Source organism: Podarcis cretensis (assembly GCF_951804945.1).
Source record: "Podarcis cretensis genome assembly, chromosome: 13".
In the NCBI taxonomy this organism is placed as follows: Eukaryota; Metazoa; Chordata; class Lepidosauria; order Squamata; family Lacertidae; genus Podarcis; species Podarcis cretensis.
Genome location: NC_137182.1, coordinates 28,897,796 through 28,925,005, shown reverse-complemented (window position 1 = coordinate 28,925,005; position 27,210 = coordinate 28,897,796). Strand labels below are relative to the sequence as shown.

The following is a 27,210-nucleotide window of genomic DNA, read 5'->3' as shown; positions in this document are numbered from 1 at the left end:
AGTGCATTCAGTCCTGTGCATTTAGTGAAAAATGCAGCTTGGGTTTTTCCAGCACTGCCTGTGAGTATCAAAAGTTATGTTGTCTTTCAGTAGTGGTTGTAAAATATATGCCCAAACTTTTAAATCGCCTGTAAGTAATAAGGCAACCAAATAAAACTTCACTATCTTCAGGAACGTTACATTTTGAGCTGCTAAAATGGCTCTTAGCAGCATCTTGTCCTTGCCAGCTAAGACAGAGTACCAGGATTTGGTTGAGTTTTCATTTCAAAGGAAATGCTTCATCTTCTGAAAACACCTGACTCCAAAAGTTGGTTTAACATTTTTGAACTTCTGAGGTAACTGTTTAGTACATATTCTTTTACTCGAATTTCGCCCCCTATGTTCCTGTGTTCCTGTTTAGGAATGATTTAGATTACGGTGATCAATTGACCTGTCAGGGAATCAGTGTGTTTTTACATGAGTAGAATGTGTGCTTTTATTTAAAATGCATCTCTGGGTTATTTGTGGGGCATAGGAATTTGTTCATCCCCCCCCCACAAAAAAAGAAAATATAGTCCAGCCCACATCATGGTCTGAGGGATGGTGGACCGGCCCACGGCTGAAAAAGGTTGCTGACCCCTGGTGTAGTGTTTCTAGCCCCCAGGCAAGTTGGCTAGGAGCCGAATACACCATGGCCAGAAGTTGTCCACCTCTACTTTGGCAGGTAGTGCAGTGACTGATTGTTTAATGTGTTGTAAAAAAAAAAAAAGTGGCTGAGAACTTCTAATAGAAGCAAATGGGGAAGCCGGTGAGGAGTTAAAATGTTCATTGGAGCCACAGGATCACAGCTATGTCTACACACTTCAAGCAAGCCTCCCACCTCTTTGAGAGCTAAAGGTTTGCGTTTTTACATAAAACCCGACTGTAGCGTTCTTTGGAGATTCTGATTTTCCTCTTCTTTTTCCACAGGAAGCCAGTGAAGTCTCGAAGTAGAAGTCCTGCTTACTCGAGGCACTCATCTTCGCATAACAAAAAGCAGAGATCTGGGTCCCGCAGTCGCCATTCCAGTATCTCACCTGCCCGGCTACCATTGAACTCCAGCCTGGGAGCTGAACTGAGTAGAAAGAAAAAAGAGAGGGCAGCTGCTGCTGCAGCCGCAGCAAAGGTTGATGGGAAGGAGAGGAAGGACTCTCCTAGCGTTTTATCTAGGAAAGAAAACAGTTTGGCTGAAGTTAAAGAGCCAGTGGTTGAGGCCAAAAAGGCAAAAACGGCTAAACCTGAGAAGTGCCCTTCTGACATTGAGCCAGCAAATGTCACACAGCACAACACAGAGACAAAAACTACTCCTGAGCCCCTAAAAACAAAGGCAGTAGAGAACCACGAGAAGAAACCTCCTGCTTCAGTTAAAGACTCGAAAGCAATGGGAACAAAAGATATGAAACTTGCAGGCGGAAAGGAGGAAACTGTGACTCCAAAGGAAACAGAGACAGCCAAGCAAGAGGTCCCACCTCTTTTGCCTTCTGTTAAGTCACTACCTCCTCTGCCAACATCGTCGCCCCCTGCTCAGGCTCCTCCTCCGTTACCCCCTTTGCCTCCATCACCAGTTATTCCCCCTCTGCCGCCTGCCCAGTCACCTGCCACTCACACCCCTGCTTTAGTTCCATCGTGTCTGCCGTCGTCTACCCACTCCAGGACATCTCTGACTACTCAGGCTAACTCTCAACCCACCATGCAGTCCTCCTTAAAGGCGCATGTATCTGTGACAGCTGCTGTTCCGCATCTGAAAACGTCAACGTTGCCTCCGCTTCCTTTTCCACCTGTCTTGCCTGGGGAAGATGACATGGACAGGTAAGGGGAATAACCAAGCAAACCTCTTCCACAAAGGGTTGGTAATATTATGGACCAGGACTTGTTAGAATTTATGTATCTGCTCATTTCTCATTGCAAATGAAATAATTTGGTGTTTGAAATGTGTTTGAAAATGGCACAGATAGTGAAGAAAAACTCAAGGCCTCAGATGTAGAAAGCAGCTTTGGAATGTATGGAGAAGATACCAGGTATATGGAATGTGTAAAACAGGCTTCTAAATTAGTGGGATGATTAGGATTGGGGCTCCCTTGCAGGAAATGGAAGATATGGCCCCAAGTTAGAGCATGTTGAATAAAGGATCTTTGTTTGAGTAACAGAGCTGAAAGAGGCTTTAGCCTGAAATTCTGGACAGCTGTTGCCAGTCAGGATAGTACTGGATTTAGCTGACATGAATGATTGGTTGTACACCAGCGCTATTCCTTGTATAGCATATATCAGGGGTCAGCAACCTAAGGCCCATGGGCCACAAGTGGCCCACACAGGTTGTTTAACCGGCCCACTCGCCGCCCACGCAGCGAGTCCCCCACGCTGCGCTAAAACGGTGCAGCATGGGAACTCGCTTTCGCTGCACCGAAAATCACATCTGCACATGCGCAGAAGCCAGAAATTGCATCTGTGTAGATGCAGACACTGGAAATCGCGTCTGTGCAGATACAGACGCCGACAGCAGAAATCGCAGGCAGGCGCGCTTATGCGCAATCCAGTCCACCGAGGGATCTCTGTTGGAGTGAACCGGCCCAGGCAAGGTAAACCTTGCTGACCCTGGCATATATAAACCTAAATTTTTGTTTTAGTGTTGGTCCTTTGTTCACAATGCCTCACTTATGTGGCCAGCTCAGAAAAAAAATCCCAAGTTAAGTGTGTCAGGTTTATGCTACTGGGCTCAATTTTTTCTCTTTAAAGGTCTTGGCAGTCAGGTTCAGACTATCTTGACTTGGTTCATTAATCTGAGATATGCATGAGTGTTTAGCCCTTGCACGCCGCCCCTTCACAGTTTGCTGCTTTCCACAATTAAACTAGGAAACTTCTTGTTAACCCTAGTTTCCTATTTTGGATTAACTGGGAAACTATGGTTACCAGCTTTTAAGACAAGCAAGCATATTAGCCTGGATATTGAACAATGTTTAATATCTTAACTTGTTTTGAAGTTTGTAACATAGTTTTCCATTTTGGACAAAATGGGTTCAACAGAGACTTCCTGATTTAATCGTGGCAAAGGAGCTGCCTGTGCACTCAGAGATTATCATCCGAGCAAGGGCATTTGCTTCCCTATCAATGTTTGATTGCCATATCTGGAGTCAGAAAGAATATTCTCACAATACAGAGTCTGAATTTTTAGGGAGGTTGGGCTTCTTTTTTAGTGAGTCCTTCGGCTCATTTGCTTTTTCTGGATAGTTTCTCAGCCTGCTTATCAAACCAAGGCTTGTTTTAGTCTAACTCTAGTTTGTTAAAACTTCAATCCCCTGAATTTGTAGATAACCACATTCAGATGTAATGCTAAATAATGGACGAAGCTGAGGCTTTTGTTTTCCCCACTCCTTGTCTGGTGTAGTTGTAAGGAGGAGATAAACTTATGCCAGTATTTGTTAAAATATTCCTAAATATTGACGTAACTGTAAGTCTTGAATTAACTATGAACATGGAAATTGCCCATCTTTTTGGCTTGTGAGGTGGTTTTCCTTTCTAAGGAGCATGCACTGTGGTGTCATACAAATGTACAGGCAGTGTTAGAGACTGAGATACGAAAGTTAGGAGCTAAATGGCACCTTAAACCTGGGTTATGAGCACAACAACAGAATGTCTAGGTGCGCTTTTTCCTAACGACAACAAAGCTGAAAATGAATGAACAGCAGCTAAAATGTTATGTTAATTTTTCATATGGTGTAATCCTTCCCTGTAATATTCTTAAGAGGGTCTCTCCTCCAGTCTTCAGAGAGTAGTTGAAAGTGGGGAGGCAGAAACAGGTCCTCCTTTCCTTCCGCTCTGCAGTTTTAATATGAAATCTTAGGCACAGTACTGCGCCCAGAGCTCAGAAACTGCTCACACTTATGAAATTCCCTTTCGTAAAATGCGCCTAGAACAATGGGAGTTTTGAGCACTGGGGGTGGGATCTGGTTTTGCCTCTTCTCTCCAATTCAGCTAGAGCCCATAGAGGCTTCCAAGAGAGAGATTGGAATGGTGCATTGTGATCATATTCTGCGCTTGTAGAATCTAATGTTCTATATAGTGAAAGTTATGTAAACCAGCTTCAAACAATTGAGTGGGGGTTTGCTTCATTTACAATATTGTTCTTTTTTAAAACAAGACTGACAGGGCTAGGGGAGAGAAGATAGGAAGGATCAAAGGATAGTAGGGTGGTGATGTGAAGGTCATAGTTTATGCCTGGCAGCTGTGTTGAACCATACAGCCCACCTTTAGAATTGTAGTGCTGGAATATGACAAGAAGCTCGATACTTTAAAAATCCTGCCCAGAGGAAAGACCTTCAATCCATCTGATCAGCTGTGTAATTAAGCAATGATCTAGTGCACCCCTGAAAGAGAGTTTACATGGCAGTAGATCTAGCTGACTTCGGTTATCAGAAGTCAGAAGTTCTCAGTGTCTCTAGCCAGACTGGCTTCTAGGGAGGGGCTTCATTCCTGACCTCAAACAGGGCAGTTAGTTGGACACCAGGTATGATTTTTTGCTAGGCTTAGCTCGGCATTACTCATTTTCTGTGTGTGCACTTCACACAGGGCTGATTCAAAGTTGCATATATACATTACTTGACAACTGGTTACAGGCGGCAACCATTTCACACTGGGGTTCCATTCGTATCCCTTTTGCATGTCGGTAGAGCACCCTTTCTGCCTTCTTCCGGGTCTAAAAGGATCCACGTGTCAATTGGATGTTCTGAAAATGATCACTGCCTGTATTTCAAAGAGCATTGTGTTTGAAGTGAAATGAAAGTTCTTGTCTGTAGGCCATGGGGGATTAAGGCCACTCGTGGTTGCTAGTCGTGGTGGCTACATTACCCTCCAGCATTGGAGGCAGTATGCCTCTGAGTAACAGTTGATGGGGATCGTGAGCAAAAGAGTGCTTTAGTACTCATGCCCTGCTTGTGGGCTTTCCAGAGGCATCTGGTTGGCCATTTTGAGAACAGCAGGCTGCACTAGATGGGTCTTTGGTTTGATCCAGCTGATCTCTTCTTAACTAATCCTACATATGTAGTGGTGCATTCACACATGCACATTACCACTTTAGGTTGTCCCGATGACTCTGCACACGAACCTGCCTGTAGTTCTGATTCAATTTGGTGAGTGTGAGGGGTGTCACACCTGTAACACCAGGTAACTGAAGATGGATGAAAATTTAAATTTTAACTTGCAGAGAAAATTGCTTCATGTAAAAAGCTCATATATGCAGCGGTCAGAAAGTCAGCCCACTCCTTATTTTATTTTATTTAAATAAAATTTTACTTTTTTTAGCAGAAATTAATATTTGCAAGTAACAGTTGAGGGGTATTTCTCTTCTCTTTTTCCTATCTACCCCTCCCTCCTCTCACCAACCATGGCAAAGAGGGCTCCAATTCTTCACATCTGCTGGGAGGGGGCAATGGACCCCAGAAGTGGCAACCATTTCAGCTCCCAGTGCATTGCTGGAGCACGTATAAGTGCTCCCCGTTACGTCCTTGTTTTGACTTCTTCTGGGCCCAACAGGACCCCGAATCAGCGATTGTGTGTCAGTTGGATACTCCTAAAATGGTCTCCACCTGTATGCAGGAGCGGAAAGGGGTTAGATGGCCAGTCAGTCTAAGAGATAACGTACAAGGGAGGAAAGGAGTACCTGTGCAAACCAGCCTTTTTCTGGCTTCTCTAGATATTTCCTACTCATTTTGGCCCCAAAGTTGTGACCATGAGGGTAGATGCTTCCTAGTGTGTGTATGTGTTTGTGTGTTAAAGTAACTTTGGATACCCAAATCGATGCCAGATACTAGATTTGGTTTTTGTATGGCACATCGCTTGGATGAGTTAAATACCAACAAATACTCAGTGTCGATAAAGATGGAATCCTAGTGACTATCACATTGCTCCAAAAAAGAAAGCTTATGTCACCTTTGTGTTAGAGGGTGTTGAGATGTGACAAGTAGTTGCTCTAGATAATTCATAAATGTGCTCTTCTTTTCTTTTCTTTTGTTTTTCCTGGTGCTTTAGCCCAAAGGAGATTGTTCCCTCAAAACCTGTGAAGAAGGAAAAAGACCAGAGACCACGACACTTGCTCACGGACCTCCCACTCCCTCCAGAGCTTCCTGGTGGAGACCCTTCCCCTCCAGAGTCTCCCGAACCAAAGGCAGCCACGCCACCTCAGCAACCATGTAGAAAGAGACCAAAGTAAGTGTGGAGAGGGCATCTATTTGCATAGCGGCCAGTTCAGGGAAATGTCTGGTCATTTTGGTAAGGTTTGGAATTAATGGGAGGAACCATAAGAAACCAGATGAAGATAGACACTTAGCTACTCACCCAAGTTGTGTAAAGCAGTACCTTCCAGGAAAGTAGAGCTTGCCAGATCGTTGGTCAAGCAATCTCATGCCATGTTTTCGTAGTGATAAGAACAGTTAGCATTTATGTCTTGCATTCTCATTCATTCTGAATTACCTTATAGGAGCCCTGTGTGACAATTGCCAAAGGCTACATACTGTGTTGAAGGCAGAGGCAAGATTTGAACTGGGAACTACTGGTTCCCAGCTAAGTTACCGTGCCATGTTAGGTGTCATGCGCAGACCGATAAACCTGTTTTTGAATTGATATACGTGATTCCTCTTTAATGATTAAAAATAGAATAAACTCTGCATAATATGTTGACATTCACGCTTCTAAAATAACAATAGAAACAGCATGGAGAGGCTGAAATCTACTCCTTGGAAGCCTAGCAGAATTAAATGATTTCATTAAGCAGAGTAAAGCTAAGAAGGTGCTAACCTTGTGTGGCTCATAGGGGAGAGTATTCTGCAAGCAAAATGTACTGAAAAAGCATTGCTGTTAGAGGATACCAGCCTTGTCTTTAGCAAGGAAGGCATCTGACAAAGGGCTCCACCGGAAGATGTTAAGACACAGGGAAGGTCATTGAGAAAGATGCATTTTCTATATAAATACCTAAAATATAAACTATCATGGCCTAACCAATGTGGAACATTAATATTCAATGTTGACACCTTACAGTTCAGCTCAGAAATAGATTGGTAGCCAGTAAAGATTTATTTAACTCTGGTGTAACTGAGTCTGTCAGACTAGCACCAGTAAACAACACTATGATTATGTTGCAAATCTATATAAAACTTTTTTAAAGGGAGAGGAAATGGCAGAAGAAAGAGGTTCATAAAAGGAATCGATCTCTTTGCACATAAAGAGTAAGTCTTTAGGAATCTTTTCAGGTGACGAGAGAGGGAAAAGATTACTATGTAGAAGGTAGCAAACGGCAAATCAGAGGGCCACTGATTTTAGGTGTGGTGCAGGAATCAGCTCCTGGTATCCTAACTAAAGGGAAGAAGCAAAATTCCCAGAGCAAATGTATTTTCTTTGTGTTTATTTATTAAATGTAGCCTGCTCTATTTTTATAAAATAATGAAAACAATGGACACAAATTTACAGAAGCAAAAAAAAAAAAAAAAAAAAAGCAAGCAACTGACTGAGGATTCACTTTGTAAGAGCACCAATGCAGAAATAGTCAGGCAACATCTGTAGAGCCACAGATTCCCCATCTCTGTGTCAGGATCTGTGGTAGCAAGACTGAGGAAGATCTGTGTCTGAGACTTTGGAAACCCAGTGCCTGTTGGAATACTGCTAAAATCTGTATAAAACAGCTTCAATTATTCTCATATATGTTTAAACACCTAGTCCTGTAATGTCTCAATGGAAAATTGCCCCAAACCCATGTTTGAGGTTCTTCAAACTCCTAAGAGGAAGCATGGAGCTTAAATGTAATAAATAATATATCAAATTAGAAATTTCAGTCAGTGTTACAACTTGCATGCATGCATGCTGTAAAGAATCTGTAGGAAGCATGCAGGCAGATAATGGACAGGAAAATCCACCAAAGCTTGTTATTCAGAAACGTTTTGTCGAAGTCGGCATTTGGGATTTTTACGGCTCTTGTGCTTCTCCTACGCAACTCCCATCTCTCTCTCTCTCTCTCTCTCTCTCTCTCTCTCTCAGAATCTGTTGTCCTCGTTACGGTGAGAGGAGGCAGACGGAAAGTGACTGGGGAAAGCGCTGCGTGGACAAATTTGATATCATTGGTATTATCGGCGAGGGGACCTATGGGCAAGTGTACAAAGCCAAGGACAAGGACACAGGTGGGTACCCGGTGCACACTACAGAGGTACTTCGGGTTACATACGCTTCAGGTTACAGACTCCGCTAACTCAGAAATAGTGCTTCAGGTTAAGAACTTTGCTTCAGGATGAGAACAGAAATCGTGCTCTGGCGGCGCGGCAGCAGCAGGAGGCCCCATTAGCTAAAGTGGTGCTTCAGGTTAAGAACAGTTTCAGGTTAAGTACGAACCTCCAGAACGAATTAAGTACTTAACCCGATGTACCACTATATTTTCTTTTCTTATTTATTTATACATACTTTTCAAATTTATACATTTCACTAATTTTATACATTTCACTAATTTTACAGACATTTTGACATTTCAAAACTTTACTTCCTCCCCCCTCTTTCTGTGGTTCCTTAAATTTGTTTTCAATATCTTCTGCAATCCAAATTATCTTAATTTGCTCAGTTATTTGTCTTCTTTGAATATATACTCTTGTAAAACTGCAGGTTATTACAATAAACCTGCCAATGTTTTTATCTGTTTGTGATTTATCTGCATACTCCATAAGTTTCCATTCTTCCTTTGCTAGGACTTCTGCTTCTTTCCGTTTTGGGGCAAGTAACATTCTTGCATAAATAAGTTTCTATACATTTTAGGTCATTCTGTCCCTATAATTCCCAAAGGTTATTTTAAACATCCTTTTCATTTTCATAGAAAAGGGCACACTATTTTCAGTCCGTTTTTCTCATAGTGAATTCACTTTTAAGTAGCTGTCGCAGAGTGTGCCGGTCATCCTTCTTCCCTTGGGGGTTCCCCAGTTGGCTCCTCCCACCATTCCTCTGCATCCAACCGATCCATGGCAGTACCCTATAAAAAAACGCAACATGTTGTCTAACTGCTTTCACATTTGTTGACATCAGCTGTTTTTGTATAGGCAGAGGCAGTATGATTACAGATACCAGTTACTAGAAACTGCAGGAGGGGAGAGGACTGTTGTGCTCATGTCCTGCTTGTGGGCTTCCCATAGGCAAATCGTTGACTGGATGCTGGACTAGATGGGCCACTGGCCCTGATACAGCTGGGCTCTTCCTTCATGGATGTGGCCGGTGGTCGTGTAATTATCAGGAGTTCAGCCTGCACTCAAGACCCTGGCAGAGACACATGCCCGACTGGCATGTTCTCTTCCTCCTGGTCGATTGTTTGGGAGCTTCATAAGATTTCTTCAGCCCGAACATCACAGCTACCGATGCCAACCGACACCCACACACTTAGGGATCCACAGAGTTTGCGCATCATGCACGTGACAGACCTCCGCAACTCAGCATTTTGGCTAATCCAGTTTATTTACATATAAACACACATGGAGCACTGCAACATGGCTCCCTCCCTCTGTAGTATCAGACAGCAAAGAGAAAAAAGAACAAAGGACAATAGCCCCACTTCACGGAACACAGTAACACAAACATCCTGTCTACGTCACTTCCCACTCTGTCGAGTCAAAACATACCCTGTCATGTGATAGACAAAAATCCCATGACTGCAATCATAGATCAGGAATTCTAACAGTAATAGGCTGCTGCTTGGAGGCTCTTTTAATTCAACATTTTTTCAGAATGTAATGCCAGTATACTTTCTCATGTTTTCTCAAAACAAACACTGTGCAGTACACCACGATTGATAGCATAAGAAGAGGCCTAGGGATGTATCCAGGCAGAGAAGCTGAATTTCCTACTTTCCTCCCCAACACTAGCCATGACACCACAGTCCAAAGCAATAGTCTTGCAATGATTTGTAAGAACGAAATGGGCAAGATGACTGGCAGTAGACAATAATTGTCTTCTTGATGCCAGATTATAAGTGTGCAAATAACATAATGTATCTCTTACCACTGCTCCTCCTACTATTATTAAATTTGTATACTGTGGATCTCAGGGTGGTTCACAAGATAGAAACACAAAATACATAATAAAAACAAGGACAAAACCAATCAAATAACCTTACTTCCCCCCAACCCCAAGCAGTGTTGGCCTTATCTACCAACCAGTGTTGTACTTATCAAAGGTCCGGCTGTGCTGACTTAATATTTCTTCATGTAACTTGGAAGGGAGGGTTGCGTTTAAGAGGACCAGCCTTTTTGCAGCTCATTTTTATTGCAAATGGTTGCCTGCCTTCTTAGCGACTGCCATTTGTGTTTGACAGGCGAGTTGGTGGCTTTGAAGAAAGTGCGGCTGGACAATGAAAAGGAGGGCTTCCCCATCACGGCCATCCGTGAAATCAAAATTCTCCGGCAGTTGATTCACCGCAGTGTTGTCAACATGAAGGAAATCGTCACAGACAAACAAGATGCACTGGATTTCAAGAAGGACAAAGGTATCGAAGGACATTGCGCTGAGAAGTAAGATGTGAGACTGATGCAGGTAGTGGGGCCCCCTTAGTAGCAGTGAACATACTTAGCGTATAAAAATGCTCCATTCAGGTAAAGGATTCTGCGTAGCCTTGCTTCAATTTTCACCAGGAATGCTAGCATGGCAAAGGCTTGGCTTGTCACAAACATTCACGTCTGAAGTTTGCTCTCCCATTTTGAGGGTCTTTCGTGAGATATGTAGAAGGGTTTTAGGTTTTCCCAGTCCATCCTTTTTACTTGGGTGTCATAACCGTGGTGAGCAGGGAAGGAAATGTTTCTCTCCTTAGAGATCAGTTCAGTCCAGTGACCTATATGATTCCAAGGTGAGTGATGGGCTGGCACATGCCAATTTTAATCCCCCCCCCCCAAAAAAAATCATGGCAATCTTCATAAATGTTAAGGAAGGCAGAAAAAGGAGGGTTTCAGCTATAAATACAGAGTCAGAGCAAAAGCTGCTCTTGCCTTTTCCTGCTCACACCATAATCCATCTTGGAAATTTCACAGACAAGCGCCAAATTGTGTACTTTGACACTTTCAGTATTAACAGGCATTTTCTCCTCCTTCTCACCTTTTCCCAGGTGCCTTTTATCTTGTATTTGAATATATGGACCACGACCTCATGGGATTGCTAGAATCTGGACTGGTGCATTTCTCAGAGGACCATATCAAGTCTTTCATGAAGCAGTTGATGGAGGGGCTCGACTACTGTCACAAAAAAAACTTCCTGCATCGAGACATAAAATGCTCCAACATCTTATTAAACAACAGGTAACTGTCAGACCAGTTCGACAAAGGAGATGTGGCTCCCAAATCCTGTGCTTTTTAAGGCCAATGTGGAAAGGTTTTTGGAAGCTGCAGCTCGTATAAAACGCAACAGCCAGATTGCTTTCTGGAATATACGGGGTGGATGATACTACAGCAGCCCTCCACCTAATGCACTTTCAAAGAACAATTGAAAGTGCTAGTTGTTACCTATAAAGTCCTAAACATTTTGCAGACAGGATATCTGAAAGACTCCTCTGATACGAATCTGCTTCAGGGGATTAATCTCTACTTCAAAGATAGGCTTCACTTAAAATAAGCTTTGGAGGTCCTGTTGTATATCCCACCATCAAGTGAAACAGAGCCTTTTCTGTGGTGGCACCCCAACTTTGAAATGCCCTCCCTGAGGAGGCCTTTAAAACTTATTTTAGTTCTATGTAGCATTTTGACTAATTTAAATTTGATTATTTCCACTCTGTTTAATTCCCACCCCCCCAAAAAAATAATTTGTTCTTAAATCTTTTTTTTATTGTGCTGTTTTAAATTGGGCGTTGCATTTGTGGTGCCTCATACATTACTTTATAAAAACAAATAAATAGAATTATAAGTCATTAGGAACTGGGCTTTAGCACATATCTCTTAAGGCTAGAACTATTCCACAGGAAGAAGAAATGGGAATCTACCAGATAGTTCAAATTAGCCGTATTCTTCAGTTCTGTCCTTTAAATTTTAAATACAAGAAGAAGCCATTGTTAAACTTTTTTTTTAAAAGAGCATTGCAGACATCTCGTAAATATGTGAGCTTTTTAAGTGCAAATGACTGAAGCTTCTGTTAATTTTAGTAATCCCTGTTCATTTTCTGTTTCCTGTTCCCTGTTCATGCTTTTGTATAAGCCGTTGTTAATAAAAGTCTACTTCCGCCTTCTTGTTGCAGTGGGCAGATCAAGCTGGCTGACTTTGGGCTTGCCCGGCTCTACAGTTCAGAAGAAAGGTAAGGTGTCTGCTGAGAAAAGGATAACTGAGGATTTAGCTACACCAGGATGGAATCTACACACACATATTAAAAAAAACGCTGTGAAAATGCTTTTTTAAAAAATGTTTTGAAAAATATATTGAATTTGCCATAGCTCACCACTGCCATCTAGTGTCACATTTGTACATTTCACTTTACAACACACTTAAAATGTTTCAGTTGCAGCTGTATAGCTGAGTGCCAGGACGGTCTCCTCCATAAATGTTAATCTTGCATGTCTCCCACCTGTCTCAGTGAGACTTATTCAAGAGATAGTCCTGCTTGGGTGAACATCTGAGTAATGTCTTGGGTTCAAATCCCACCTCGGTCTTGAACTCATTGGAAGCCCTCAAGCAAATGATTCTGAGCCTTTGGTCAAGTGAAGACTGGTGCTTTTATTTTAAACCAAAAAGGTGGCTCAAACCTATCTTTCTGTGACCTTGGAAGCTCTGCGTTGTGATCAGCTAACCTTTACTCAGAGTAGACCCATTGAAATTGGTGACTGGGAGTAGGTTAAAGGTAAAGGACCCCTGACAGTTAAGTCCAGTCGCAAACGACTCTGGGGTTTGCGGCGCTCATCTCACTTTACTGGCCAAGGGAGACAACGTTTGTCCGCAGACAGTTTTTCCGGGTCATGTGGCCAGCGTGACTAAGCCGCTTCTGGCGAAACCAGAGCAGTGCACAGAAACACCATTTACCTTCCCACCGGAGCAGTACCTATTTATCTACTTGCACTGGCATGCTTTTGAACTGCTAGGTTGGCAGGAGCTGGGACAAAGCAATGGGAGCTCACCCCGTCGTGGGGATTCAAACCGCGACCTTTCGATCGGCAAGCCCAAGAGACTCGGTGGTTTAGACCACAGCGCCACCCGCATCCCATTTCAGTGGGTTCGCTGAGCAAAAGCTAGTTGAACGCAACCCTTTCTTCCCTGATCCCTCAATGTGTGGAGGCTAGTGGTGGTGAAGGAAGAATGTTTCCACAAATGATCAGAGGCACTTGTATTTTTGCTTCAGATGCTCCTGAGCTCATTCTCTAGCAGAGTAAAGATGCCACACCCTAATTCATTTTGCTTCAAATTCTGTGCTGCCAAATGGCACTTGAGGGTGAATGAAGTAAGGATCACAAGCAGCTTGGCACAATTGAAAGTGCTGTATAAACAGTCAGCAATAAAAACAATAATTTGAATCCTTGATATAGGTCTTAGATAAGCTTGACTTTCTGTATATTAAGCTCTTTCCATACACCACAGGTATTCTGGGGATAATTCATCCTACCAATAACTTTGGGGGGGGGGGGTAGGTAGTATTTTCCACAGGGTGAAGATCTGTGTTATTTCAAAATAGCTTGAGGGAAATTGTATTTCGTTCTGGATCAGGAGATTGGCGGGGGCGGGGGGGGAATAATTTGGAAGTGATAACAGATGAAATGAATGTTTCTAATGCTGGTTGCTTTTACAGTATTTTGAAATACTTCCATTCAGTGTCTGAGTAATGTTGTCCCAGCATTATGCACATTGAAATGCTCCCTTTTAAAATTGCCACAATCAGACTGTATCTCCTAGAGGAGCCGAGCCTCCAGGCTGCCCGTTTGGGAATAGTCATTACCTGCCACCACCGCAAGGAAGCAAAGCCTGGAGGCTGTCCTCCTCTGGGACTAAAAATAGTATTATCCAATAACAGGCACCTTTTTAAAGATTGTGTAAGTCCATTTCCAGTCCAACAAATGGACTAGAATCAAGCAGATGGGCATCTGATTAACCCCTTAGATGGGAGGCCACTGGCCTCCTGTTGCGGCATTCTTTGTGTTGCATATTTCATTGTGTAAACGTCACTCAAGCTTTTATGCATCAGGTTGCATGCCCTATTAACCTATAAAGCATTTTTTTCAAGCAGCATTAGCGATCTGATGACATTTTACAAGCGTGACTTGTAAAAGCACCTGCGACACACATCTGGATGAAATGTTAAAAGCCCCTTTTCCCATTGTCTGGATTGAGAGCAGGTGTGGCTGTGAGAGAAACCTTCCTTGGCCTATATAAAGCCCTTTCACACACACACACACACACACACACACACACACACACTATGGGTTGTGACTATGGAAAATGATTCCTACACAGTTCATTTTGTTTCAGCCATTTGAATCCAAGCCAGCTGGGATTGAAGCTTCAGCTTTGGTCCCAAACACAGTTTGGCTGCCCCATTCTCGCTTCTGTATGTATGTTCCGATTCCTTACAGAAATCTCTCAACCTGAAACATCTCTTTTCCCCCCCTCACTTAGCCGTCCATACACCAATAAAGTCATTACGTTATGGTATCGACCACCTGAGTTGCTGCTAGGCGAGGAACGTTACACTCCGGCCATTGATGTCTGGAGTTGCGGGTAAGTCATCTTTCTAGTTTCTGATAAGAGTTTACAGTTCTTGCTGAATGCTTCCCTGTGTTGTGCTTTGTGGCTTGTACGAGTGTGTGTGTGTGTGCGCGCGTGCGTGCGTGCGTGCGTGTGTGTGTGTGTGTGCTAAAAACACTTTCTAAACATTTAGGTATACTGTGAAAACTCTGGCGGTGCCTGTATTTGATGTAGTTTAGAAAATTAAGCTATAGGCCAGGTTCTCTCATTTGCATCATAATGGTGAACCATGACAATGTGTGAGAGAGTGCCCATGGATTGCTGTTTTTATTATGTGATGCATCCCATTGTTTCTTTTTAAAATTTGGTGGCCTGGCCCCTTTATTGCAGTAAGAGTCTGCTCAGTGTTCCATGAGCCTTGGAGCACTGAGGAATAGAAGATTCTGTGTTCTATGAGTTCCAGCTTCCATCCCAATCCAAAGTAGAAAATTTGGGGCACCTAATTGGCACAGAGGCTATCACAACACTGATCAGGCTTTCTGGATTTGTTTTATAGCAGTCTTTTTGCATGGTAAAGGTGAATGTGTCACACATCTTCCCAATGCAAGTGGGAAATGTTGATCATAGAGGTCAATGGAATTAGACTTTTTTTAACGTTCAAATTTGACTGGGCACCTCCCTCTCTGTTCTGGGTTTCTACCAAACCTAAGCAACCAAAGAGAGTCACCCAACATCCCATTCAAATGCTTCCTTCAGTTTCTGCTGTTCATTTCAACCTTTCTTTGTTCCTTTTCCCCTCCCAGCTGCATCCTTGGGGAACTATTTACAAAGAAGCCTATTTTTCAAGCCAATCTTGAGTTGTCCCAGCTTGAATTAATCAGGTAAGTCATTCTGTGTGTCATCAACAGGAGCGTGTGCAAAGAGAGCTGTGTGTGCTGTCTTGGCGATGCCAGCAGTCATTTTGTTCCGAAATGCTAGCAGTCACCTTATGTGCAGGTAATAGGGCCCCCCACAGGTAGTTTTTTTGTACAGACTGAGTGTCAGAACCATGTAGACACAAACAGAAGCAATCCTTGCAATCAGGATCTCAGTGAGAGAGAGAGAAATTATCCCTTGACTTCATTTGAGTGTCTCACCTAATTGGCACCAGATTAAAGGGAGGCAAGAATACCAGCAGCCTCCATCATAGAAATTTAGGGCAACTCAGAGCGTATAATGCCCTCAGCCTAATGTTTCACCTTTTTTAAAAACTCTGGTCCGTACCTAAACTTGCTTTTACCTTCCAGGCACTCTATCTTAAGATAGAATTATTTCTAAACTCTACTATGAGGGACGCGGGTGGCGCTGTGGTCTAAACCACTAAGCCTAGGGCTTGCTGATCAGAAGGTTGGCGGTTCGAATCCTCACAACGGGGTGAGCTCCCGTTGCTCGGTCCCTGCTCCTGCCAACCTAGCAATTCGAAAGCATGTCAAAATGCAAGTAGATAAATAGGTACTGCTCTGGCGGAAAGGTAAACGGCTTTCCGTGTGCTGCTCTGGTTTGCCAGAAGCGGCTTAGTCATGCTGGCCACATGACCCGGAAGCTGTACGCCGGCTCCCTTGGCCAATAAAGCGAGATGAGCGCTGCAACCCCAGAGTCGGCCACAACTGGACCTAATGGTCAGGGGTCCCTTTACCTTTTTACTATGAGGAAGAGCCTTCCTAAAAGGACAGCAGTAATCATGGGGGTCCTTTAAAAGTTAGAAAAATATTATTTATTTATTTATTTATACATACATACATACATACATACATACATACCCCGCCCATCTGGTTGGGCTTCCCCAGCCACTCTGGGCAGCTTCCAAAAAAATATTAAAATACTGTAATACATCAAACATTAAAAGTTTCCCTAAACAGGGCTGCCTTCAGATGTCTTCTGAAAGTCTGGTAGTTGTTGTTCTCTTCGACATCTGGTGGGAGGGCGTTCCACAGGGAGGGCGCCACTACCGAGAAGGCCCTCTGCCTGGTTCCCTGTAACTTGGCTTCTCGCAGTGAGGGAACCGCCAGAAGGCCCTCGGTGCTGGACCTCAGTGTCCGGGTAGAACGATGGGGGTGAAGACACTCCTTCAGATATACTGGACCGAGGCCGTTTAGGGCTTTAAAGGTCAGCACCAACACTTTGAATTGTACTTGGAAACATACTGGGAGCCAATGTAGGTCTTTCAAGACCGGAGTTATATGGTCTTGGTGGCCGCTTCCAGTCACCAGTCTGGCTGCTGCGTTCTGGATTAGTTGTAGTTTCCGGGTCACCTTCAAAGGTAGCTCCACGTAGAGCATGGGCACTTCTGTGCAATTAACCTGACCTTGCATGTAAACAAGCCCTGGGAAGCTTTATAGAAATCTGTTTCCTTTGGATCTGCTGTGTGTTATGTCTGTTTTGTGGCCTATTCTCCTGCAGGGGCAGGGGATTCTCAGATAGGATCCTGTGCTGACGGGGAACTGTCTGTTCAAGGATCCCCTCCATTCCCTGCAGAAAATGGACTTTCACAGGAGGTCCGGTGTCGCATTTTTATTCCTGTCCATCCTTGACGGGAGGCCCTGTCTCATCTTACCTGCAGTGTAGGGTGGGGAGTAGCGAGGGGCGTGGGAGGCTGCATGCAGGCAGGTGCAGAAATAGCTTTGAAGCCATTTGGCTTCACTAGATGAGAGGGAAAATCAGAAGAGGCTTCAGCCATCCATGTCTTCCAGGCTGGAGAACTAAATGGCCTCTGTTCGAGCGGTTTCATTTTGACGGATGTTTCACTTCACACTTTATGGTCCTTTTAACTTGTGTAAACCATGAAGAAATCCTGGGCAATGTGGCAAAATAGAAAGGCAATGCATAGTTGTGTTCACGCTCTCCCTTTTCCAAATCTCCTGCAGCCGCCTTTGCGGGAGCCCCTGTCCGGCTGTGTGGCCAGACGTCATCAAGCTACCTTATTTCAACACCATGAAACCTAAGAAGCAATACCGAAGGCGACTACGGGAGGAGTTTTCCTTGTACGTCCTGGGTAACGGTGTGCCTGCGAAACCTTATGTCTGTGATATCTCCAGAAACTACTGAATTTGTGTATAACTCCCCCTCAGAAGACCCACACCCCAACATTTTGTGTGTGTGTGTGTGTGTGTGTGTGTGTGTGTGTTAGCAATAAGGGTGGGGATTGAGAGACATGGAGAGGCACCAGAAAAATGATTTGCTGCTGGAGAACAATCCACGATAGAAATGGAACGAGATGCTTGTGATATTTGCTGCAAGAGATCAGCCCAAAATGAGCTGGTGCTGAAATATAGAGTATAGCCAGTGCGGTACCCCAATGAGAGAGACCCTTCTGAATGTGAGACATCCATGTTCATATCCTTGCTGAGCTGTGAAGCTCGCTGTAGTAACCTTGGCCAAAACTAGAGTTTCTCACCCTAAGCTACATTGCAGGAAGCTGCCAGGCTAGCGCTCCCGTCTATGCTTTGGGAAGAGTAGGTGAGGTGCAAATATCCTAATCAGTACAGTGGTACCCCGGGTTATGAACTTAATTCATTCCAGAGGTCCGTTCTTAACCCAAAACCGTTCTTAACCTGAGGCGCGCTTTCACTAATGGAACCTCCTGCTGCCGCTGTGCAGGATTTCCGTTCTCATCCTGGGGCAAAGTTCTCAACCCGAGATACTACTACCAGGTTAGCGGAGTTTGTAACCCAAAGTGTTTGTAACCTGAAGCATTTGTAACCCAAGGTACCACTGTAGGTTCAAAGTGACTTTCTATCTAGAAACTGTGTGCAGGTCATTGTCTCGCAGCTCAGAATGGATTCATCATCAAATTTCGGTTTAGCTAGAAGAATACAGTGGTACCTCGGTTCTTGAGCTTAAATCTGTTCCGGGAGTCCATTCGACTCCCGAAACTGTTTGAAAAGCAAGGCGCGGCTTCCGATTGGCTGCAGAAGCTTCTTGCACTCAAGCAGAAACAGCGTTGGACGTTCGGCTCCCAAAAAAGTTCTCAAACCAGAACACTTATTTCTGGGTTTGTGGCGTTCGGGAGCCGATTTGTTTGGGAGCCAAGCCATTTGAGTACTATGGTACCACTGTAATGCACTTAGGTTGTGTTGTGCAAGCCACTAGCTCAGTCCTAGGAGTAATAATATTGGCCTGCTTTTAAAGGGCAGGGGTATGGATTCTCCTAAGTCCTACTCCGAGGAAACTGGTTGAAATGAATGAACTTAAATTAATCATGTCTCCTAATGTCAGTGGATTTATTCTGAGTAGGACCAGTGATGAATATCACCCAGGGCATTGGGGACAGGGAATTAAGAGATAATATGTGTGCACAAGAGCAGCGCTTGTTATTGTCATAATGGGGACCGTTTGTGGGCTGTTGCTGTTCTTTTCTTCATTTTCTCTCTCTTCTCCCAGCATCCCTTCTGCTGCTCTTGACCTATTGGACCATATGCTCACGCTGGACCCCAGTAAACGATGCACAGCAGAGCAAGCCTTGCAAAGTGACTTCCTGAAGGATGTTGATGTCAGCAAGATGGACCCTCCAGAGTAAGCACCTCACTGTTCCTTGGGAAAGTGAGCCTGCCGGGTGGGGACTGAAATATGTCCTAGCCTTTTAAAGGTGCATTGAGAGTGGAGTGCTTGGATTCGTAGCAAGGCGGGGCTAGCTAACCCACAGATCCACACAGAGCGATCTTCACAGTTCAGACCACAGAATGCTACTGGCAGGGAGGGAGCGTTCACCAACAGGTGCCCACTTAACCATCGCAGCAGAAGCTGCATATTGTGGTGACACCTTGCAGTGGAAAGGTAACCTCAGCCCTGGTTTGTGAGCCCGTTTAACCTCGGGGGAATTAAATGGCTTCTGTTATGTGTTTCAGCCTCAGTGTATGCTCCTTCTGTGTGCAGTGAGAAAGGATATCACCTGCTTTACCTGACACCCCAGCCCCACCTTGTAAGGCAAGAGGATCTAGGAAAGGATTTTTTTGCTCCCTGTCTTTGCTTGCCTCATTCATATTCAGAGGCAACAGGAAGACTTCAGCCTCCACACACCCAAGCATATCTGCAGCCCCAAAATTGACTCTGCAGCACAGCTCAAAGTACATCTCTAAGTCTTCATGAAAAGGTTATCTGTAAGAGTCCCCTAAATTTGGCTTAGCTTACCTGTGTTACTGACCTGACCCAATCCTTTGCGTCCCCTGAGCCCTTTGCCACATACAGAGGACTCCAGGAAGGGTTGTGTCATACTGAGATTTTGGGCAAAAGTTGTGCAAATCTAGCTCCTTTTGTAAGGCCTGTTGGGTAGTAGGAGACTGACCTGCCCTTTCTCTTAATGCCTCCATTCATGCCAAATAACTCAGGATGGGCAGGGTTGGTCTAATACCTGAGATAGTAAAAGCACACCCACCCACACCCAGTTCTCCATAATGTGCTAAAAGCTTGGGAAAGAAGAGGGAATCTTTGTGCTGAGCATTTGGGACCAGTGTGGCATCAGACAGGCAGGGGCAGTCACCCAGTGTCAGAATTTGTCTTCCAGGCTTCTGCCCCAACTTCATTGCTCCCTTCTCAACAAAGGTCTATTTGCTGTCTTTCTGCAGCCTTCCTCACTGGCAAGACTGCCACGAATTGTGGAGTAAGAAGCGACGGCGGCAACGGCAGAGTGGGATCGTGGTAGAGGAACCCCCCTCGGCCAAGGTTTCCCGAAAGGAGACAGCCTCCGTAATAAGCACAGATGCTATCAAGAATCACAGCAGCCCAGTACAGCCACAGCCTGCTCCGATCAAAACACAACCTTGCGCTGTAGACTCATTCGGTCAGTGTATAGCCTGGGGTAACAGCTATAGTTTTAGTTAGCTAGACTGGGCTGTCTTCTTACTACCCTTGGTTCCTTTTTGCCATCCAGCTGGCCGCTGGTTGGTTTTGCTCCTTTAGACAGAGGCAACTGGGTTGAGCTCTGATGTAAAAGGTGATATTCTGAAGCCAGATCTCCAGCCCCTTCCCCCGCCCCCCCAAAAAGTGACAAGGGGAATACAGCTGTTATGTCTTGCACTTGGGAAAACCATAAGTTTGGTGCAGGACCCACGTAGCAGGAAGCTGGGGCAGCAAGCAAAGATGCAGACAGATGCATTAGCAGAAGGACTGTCAACTAATTAATCAGGACTTCCAACTTGGAGAGTGTTTCCAGAAGGCGATCATGGTTGATGATATATTGAAATGTCCCGAGAGGTCCAGGGGAATCAGTAGGATCACTCTCCACGTGTCTCTCTCCTGACTTAAGCCATTCACCAGAGTGACCCTATCAGATTCTCGGACAGAATGAGTCAATTGGTCTGAGAGATCTGAGATGACAAACCCAACAGGTGATAGCTGGAGATAGCATGGACTAGTAGGAAAGTGAAACTGGGGCAACCCAGTCAAGTGGCAGGGTATTGTTATCATCATCATTATCATCATCATCATTATTATTATTAGCAGCAGCTGGCTTGAATAGAAAAGATTCCAGAGTAGCACTAGGTCTGTGTCTATACAGGAGCAAGACTGAAACCTCCTGTGGCTTCCTGCCCACACCTGCTATCCCACCCCGCATAGTCAAACCCACCAGCAGGGCACAGAGCACTTTCTGCTCTGTCAAATGAGGGGGTACTCATCCTGAGAATGGCTCCCTACCCTGTCTCCATCCTTGGACTCTCCATGCCCTTAATAGCTCTGATTTTGGTTGTTGTTGTCAGTCTCTTGTAGAAGGCAGAGGGAGACAGGTATCTGATTGTGCATGTGGATGGGTGGTTGCTTATGGACTGCCTTCTGCTATTCCATTCCTAACACTCTGTTTTGTTTTGTTTTGTTTTTGTCCTCTGGCGGCTTTCCTTGGCGTTTACAGCAGGCCTCGGTGACATCACGCAGCAGCTGAATCAGAGCGAGCTGGCTGTCTTGCTGAACTTGTTGCAGAGCCAGACGGACCTTAGCGTCCCGCAGATGGCTCAGCTGCTCAACATCCACTCAAACCCAGAGATGCAGCAACAGCTGGAAGCCCTCAACCAGTCCATCAATGCACTCAATGAAGCCACCACGCAGCCGCAGGATTCTCAGAAAGCGTCCGAAGAGGAAGCAACAGTTGAGGAGCCGCCCCCTCCAGCCCAGCCGTCAGAAGAGCAAGCCACCCCGGAAGTGGCAAACACTCAGGGAGACATGCAGAGCATGCTGGCGGTTTTGCTGAGCCAGCTCATCAAGACCCAGGAGCCGGCAGGAAACGCAGAGGAGAACAATGGGGAGAAGAGCAGTGAGCTGCAGGGGCCGCGGAACACCCCCACTTTGCCTCAGGAGGAAACTACAGGTAAATAATCGCAGCATCCCCCCCTCTTGCTCCTGGGACATAAGGAGGGAAAGGATGTGGGGGCTTTCCAAGCGGTAAATAAAAAGCACTTTGAATATTCTTTAACCAAGCCTGGTAGTCTTCTCTTGAGTGTGTGTGGAATCTGGCAGCAAAATCCCCATCGGAAATTCTTGGTCAGGCTGCTCCCTCCTGCGTTAAGGCCAAACAATAATACAATCTACTTTAAGAGTAGGAAGCCATATGCACATCAGAATTGCCACCTGAATTTAAGTAGGGGCAGCCACTGTAAGACCTATCACACAGGGCTGGTTCTGACATTCAGACAGACAATCTCATGTGGATTCTACCACATTAGAAATTTGGGGGCTGACTTCGTAAATATTCTCCAAGCCTAAACTTCCATACACGTAAGAAGCTGACATGGCAATGAGAAGGCAGGGCTAGAGCACTTGTTCTGCCTATGCTGTCTTTCCATGTGTAAAGAAAGCATTTTAAATAAGCAGTTCTCTCCTACCCCCCCCCCCGCCCCGCATTCTGAAATGATAGTCATGGGAGGCTTTCTGCCATGTGGGTTTCCCCCCACCCTGAATGTTTTGATCAAGTGTTTCTCATACCTATTTGCTTGCTACACTGCGTGCATGTTTAACGTACCATAACTTTCATCTTTAAATGTCATAATGCACCCTGAGAATAGGATGGAAACTCCTAAAAATTCTTTTTGAGTCTGTGGCTAAGCTAGAAGGAAAACAGGAGCTGAACTTCTTTGTTGGGGAAATGGGTTAAGAGGAAATCTTACCCCACCTGGGTGAAGGCACAAGTTTTCTTCCTTTCGTTTGCTTTTTAAAGGAGCACGTTTCTACTCCTTTTGTTTGCAGAGATATTCTCAAAAGCATGTTGGCAATATTTGCTAAATTCTCAGATGCTAAAGGAGGGCCTCAGCCCTATTTCCTGTGGGTGGGACTTTGGGGCTCTGCCCTAGGACTTTGCAACGCCCCATGACTAGCCATAGTAAAATGAACATAGTACAGTGGACGCTCAGGTTGTGAACGTGATCTGTTTGCAACCTGCAGCATTCGCAACCTGCAATGCCACGTCTGCACACGCGCAGGTTGCAATTCAGCGCTTCTGCGCATGCGCGATCCCCGAAACCCAGAAGTAACCCGTTCCAGTACTTCCGGGTTTCAGCGGGTCCATAACCCAAAATAACGCAACCTGAACCGTCTGTAACCCGAGGTATGGCTGTAATATGAAGCAAATAGAATAACCTTTTTTCCGTTTTTCCATTTTCTATTCATGTCACACAATGTGGGTTTCCTTGGTTAATTAAGTTTTGTTTTTGTTTCTGTTTCTGTTCCTTTAAAAACATCAAGAGTACACACACCTAGCCCTACTTAGAATTCTGTACCTCCTACCATTTCCCCGACTTAGTTGCAGCTCTCAAAGATCTCGGGAAGAGGCCTGTCAAGCCTTGCTATCTCAGAGCTTTCTGGTGGGCGGTCACCTGGGGTCTTTTGTACGCAGATCATGTGCTGTGGCCCCCTCCCCATGAGTCCGTGTCTGAAATGTTTTGATGTTTGTTCACGTGTGACTTTTAAGACGGTGTTTAAAAGAAGTAACCATTCCACAGCCTGTCCTCACATTCTCCCACCAGAGAAGAGACCCCCGGAGCCTCCAGGACCTCCGCCGCTGCCGCCGCCGCCGCCGCCACCCAACCTGGCCGAGGAGAGCATCTCCAATGCAGCTCGGGACTTTAACCCGGCCGTGACGGCCGCCCTCCTCCACCTTTTATCCCAGCAAGAGGCAGGGCTGCCGAGCCACCCAGAGCACGAACCCCAAGCTGTGAGGCCTTCCTCGGATTATACCCGGTCGCAAAGCTCATCCAGGACTTACAGCACCGACGGGACCGAGGGAAGCAGCTTCGACGTCGACGAGCGGAACTCCAGCCAGACTTTAACAGCGGAGACGTCGCCTCAGACCTTGGGGAAAAGTAGGACATTTCTGGGCTCCGCAAGTCACCTCGGGGAGTCAAGCAGCTACCAGGGCGCAGGATCGGTTCAGTTCCCGGGGGACCAGGATCTCCGTTTTGCCCGGATCCCCTTAGGGATGCATTCTGCCGTTGGCCAGTCCTTCATCAAAGCCACCGAGGGGAGCAACAACACACTGGTGCACCCAGAGGCCAAAATTCACAACTACAGTGAGGTGGGAGTGGCAAACGCTAGTTCTAGTGACACAGGAACAAGTCACACGTGGGGGAACCCGGTCCAATCCGCTGCTTACGGAAAAGCCTTTCGCGGGCAGAGTAGATTGCCTCCAAGGGGAGGTCGAGGAAGAGGGTTACCTTACTAAAAATGACTGGAGAGGGGGGAATTGGTACCTTTTTTTTTCAGTGGTGTTTGACCGTCCTTTTCCCCCTTGACCTTTCCAACAGCCGGTTTGTCAGGGCAAACCATTGCTCACCTCCAGCCCACCACAGAAATGGTTTATTGTTGATACTTTCCCCTCCTGCTCCCTTTCTGCTCACCAGACTGCTGCTGCTGTTCTCTCCCCCACTCCACCGTGGGGCTTTAGAATGAAGACCTTGGCCTTCCCCCCCCCTTCCTTTTTTTTTTTAACATCTTCCCATACCCAAAGACCTACTGATTTGGGTTTCCCCACTCCAAGATGGCAGGAGAAGGAAAGAATCCTTAAAGAAGTCATAATAATAAATTGGAAACATGAACCGAATGTGTTTGCTAGCCTTGAGCCATTTATTTGTGAGAGTGAGCCCCACTGAGAGTCTGGAAAAACTGAATCGTTTCCTCTGCAGCAGAATGAGGTGGCAGAAAGAGCCGTACTGCTCCAGATTGCAGGCCGGAGAACCTACCTTTTTTGAATCCATGCGCGGAAACACACACTACAACTTGCCTCCCTGCACACAGAAAGCCCAGCACACCTGGGAGTGAGATTGTAGCCCAATCCCTCTCTCCATTGTGCTAGCCTTGTTGTTTTCCAGGAGGCAAAATGATGGGTTTAATATACATTTATATTAAAAAGGGTGCGGGAGAGGTGCATTCAGAAAAGGACAGTCCCCCCCCCCAGTGGTAAAACTCATTCTGCCGCATCGTTCCGCTGTATGTGTAAGATCCAGCCTCAGTATTGCAAAGGCAATGCGTTGTTTTGTTTTCCTTTGCCTCCTTGAATTTCAAGATTTGTCAGATGGTGCCTACATGCCTTTTATACTGAATTGGGAGGATTCGGTTTATGTTCTGTAAGATCCGGGATATTTCTCTCCCCACCCCCTTCTTAGCCACATCTTCTTCCCATGATGAAAAGACAGGATGCTACCATTCTTCTCCTGGCTAGCTGTCCCTTGTTTTACTGTGAAAGGCCTCATGCTGTCTCATACTCACCTTCCAGACCTTTAGCTGAACTGAATTTCTGTAGTGTCCACGAGTCCGTTGACTTTTGGATGTTTTCTTCTTCCTTTTTTTAAATTTTCTCTCTTAAGAATGGTGAGTGTCTTTTTGTTGAAGTTCTTAAGGCCAAAGTAAATGGCTGAAAATAAAATAAAAACCAAAGGCTTTGTAATCCTTAAGTTCTTCGGGGTGGAGTGAGCTTAAGATTGAAGCCGAGAGCGGTCGGGGCAGACGGGAGCCGAACAAGCAAGATCAGCGTTTTCAATCTTCCGAATGGTTAACAAGTGTTTACTGTCTCTTGTGCGATTTCGTTGTTGTCGATGTTAAAAAGCAGCCTATCCGCAGCTTTCCTCACTGATACTGCAGTGAGGATCAGTTTATATACTTTTAACAGCTTTAGCAGTTCCACCTGCTCTGGTTAATTTGTTTCCCCCAAAATATTTTCTAAGACGTAGATTTTTACTGTGAAGGACAGCAAGCCTGTTTTTGTTTTTTTGCGGGGGGTTTTTTTCTTCCAAAAAAGTGGAAACTTGGAAGGGTGACTAATTTCTCGGGGGGGGGGGATTATTCTCCTTTTAAACTGGACAGTGTTCAAAGGGGAGAAGCATGTCAGAAATTGCAGGGGGCAGAGGGAGTTTTAGCTCCAGCTTCTGGTCTTTACAGAAGAAGAATGGAATCTTCTTGCTTTCGTATAATACAAAGGAAAAGCTGCCTCTGTGTAGCACACTGCTGCTGAGGGCAGGGAAAAATGCCTTAAAACACATGGATAGGAGAGCCTGATGTGGTACAAGGGAATCGAAACGGCCTTTAGAAAGAGTTCTGTGGAGGTTGGGGTAGGCACTGTTCAGTATAATATGTGCCACCTTGTATTGACAAACATACAAAAAACCCACAACCTGCTTCTTTCAATTCTGCAAAGTGTAGTAAGTTTGCAAAATTCCAAGTGTAAATTTTGTATGTGTGTGTTTTTTTAATTCAGTTATGAGTTCATGCCTAACATGCAAAGAAAAAAGAGAGGGAGAGTACTGTACATGCAGAATATGGTAAATAAAAAGGAGAGACTTCTCCCAGGCATTTATTTAAACATTTCTCTTTTTTTCTTTTCCCTTCTTCAGTTTCCTGATGTTTTGGGCCTTGGCATTTTTAGGCTGTCATGGAGTTCTCAGACATGTCTCTCCTCTTCTCCGTCCTCTCCACCTCCCTCCCTCTCTCCAGGGGAAAACACAATTGCTGCCATTCAGCCATGTGGCCATTAATTTTATTTTTTTGCTCTTGTCATAAACCTGCTCACCTGAAGGAATTTGACCACCCCTTTCATGCAGGGTCTTGCAGATTCTGACTTAACACACTTCCTTTACTGCCTCAGAGCCTCCGAGGAAAAACTACTTAGGAAGGTATACTCTGGGATGAAGATTTTCTCCCCCCTCCCTTCTAGTGTGGAGTCTCAGCAGCCATAATGAGTAACGTTTACCCAGTTGAGGAAAGTATGGAGTTTACAGAATCCAATCAGTTTTGAGTATTTAACCCAAAGTAAGGGACACGGGTGGCGCTGTGGGTTAAACCACAGAGCCTAGGGCTTGCTGATCAGAAGGTTGGTGGTTCGAATCCCCGCGACGGGGTGAGCTCCCGTTGCTCGGTCCCTGCTCCTGCCAACCTAGCAGTTTGAAAGCACGTCAAAGTGCAAGTAGATAAATAGGGACCGCTCCAGTGGAAAGGTAAACGGCATTTCCGTGTGCTGCTCTGGTTCGCCAGAAGCGGCTTAGTCATGCTGGCCACATGACCCGGAAGCTGTCTGCAGACAAACGCCGGC

At 45.2% G+C, this 27,210-nt stretch overlaps 1 protein-coding gene across 3 annotated transcripts in view; it reads left to right on the top strand.

Moving 5' to 3' along the window:
- Positions 1–26,484, top strand: part of CDK12 (cyclin dependent kinase 12) — a 32,549-nt gene extending 6,065 nt beyond the window's left edge. The window contains exons 2-14 of one of the 3 annotated variants that reach the window (XM_079948669.1): positions 949–1,827; positions 6,040–6,216; positions 8,038–8,177; positions 10,343–10,513; positions 11,126–11,315; positions 12,244–12,300; positions 14,604–14,705; positions 15,476–15,553; positions 17,576–17,692; positions 19,092–19,223; positions 20,273–20,487; positions 21,556–22,005; positions 23,633–26,484. In XM_079948669.1, coding sequence (XP_079804795.1) covers positions 949–1,827; positions 6,040–6,216; positions 8,038–8,177; positions 10,343–10,513; positions 11,126–11,315; positions 12,244–12,300; positions 14,604–14,705; positions 15,476–15,553; positions 17,576–17,692; positions 19,092–19,223; positions 20,273–20,487; positions 21,556–22,005; positions 23,633–24,351 — 3,427 coding nt within the window. In that variant the 3' untranslated portion in view covers positions 24,352–26,484. Of the gene's footprint in view, positions 1–948; positions 1,828–6,039; positions 6,217–8,037; positions 8,178–10,342; positions 10,514–11,125; positions 11,316–12,243; positions 12,301–14,603; positions 14,706–15,475; positions 15,554–17,575; positions 17,693–19,091; positions 19,224–20,272; positions 20,488–21,552; positions 22,006–23,632 lie in introns of all 3 variants that reach the window. The other 2 variants (XM_079948668.1, XM_079948670.1) reach the window with 2 other exon arrangements.
- The last annotated feature ends 726 nt before the right edge of the window (positions 26,485–27,210 follow it).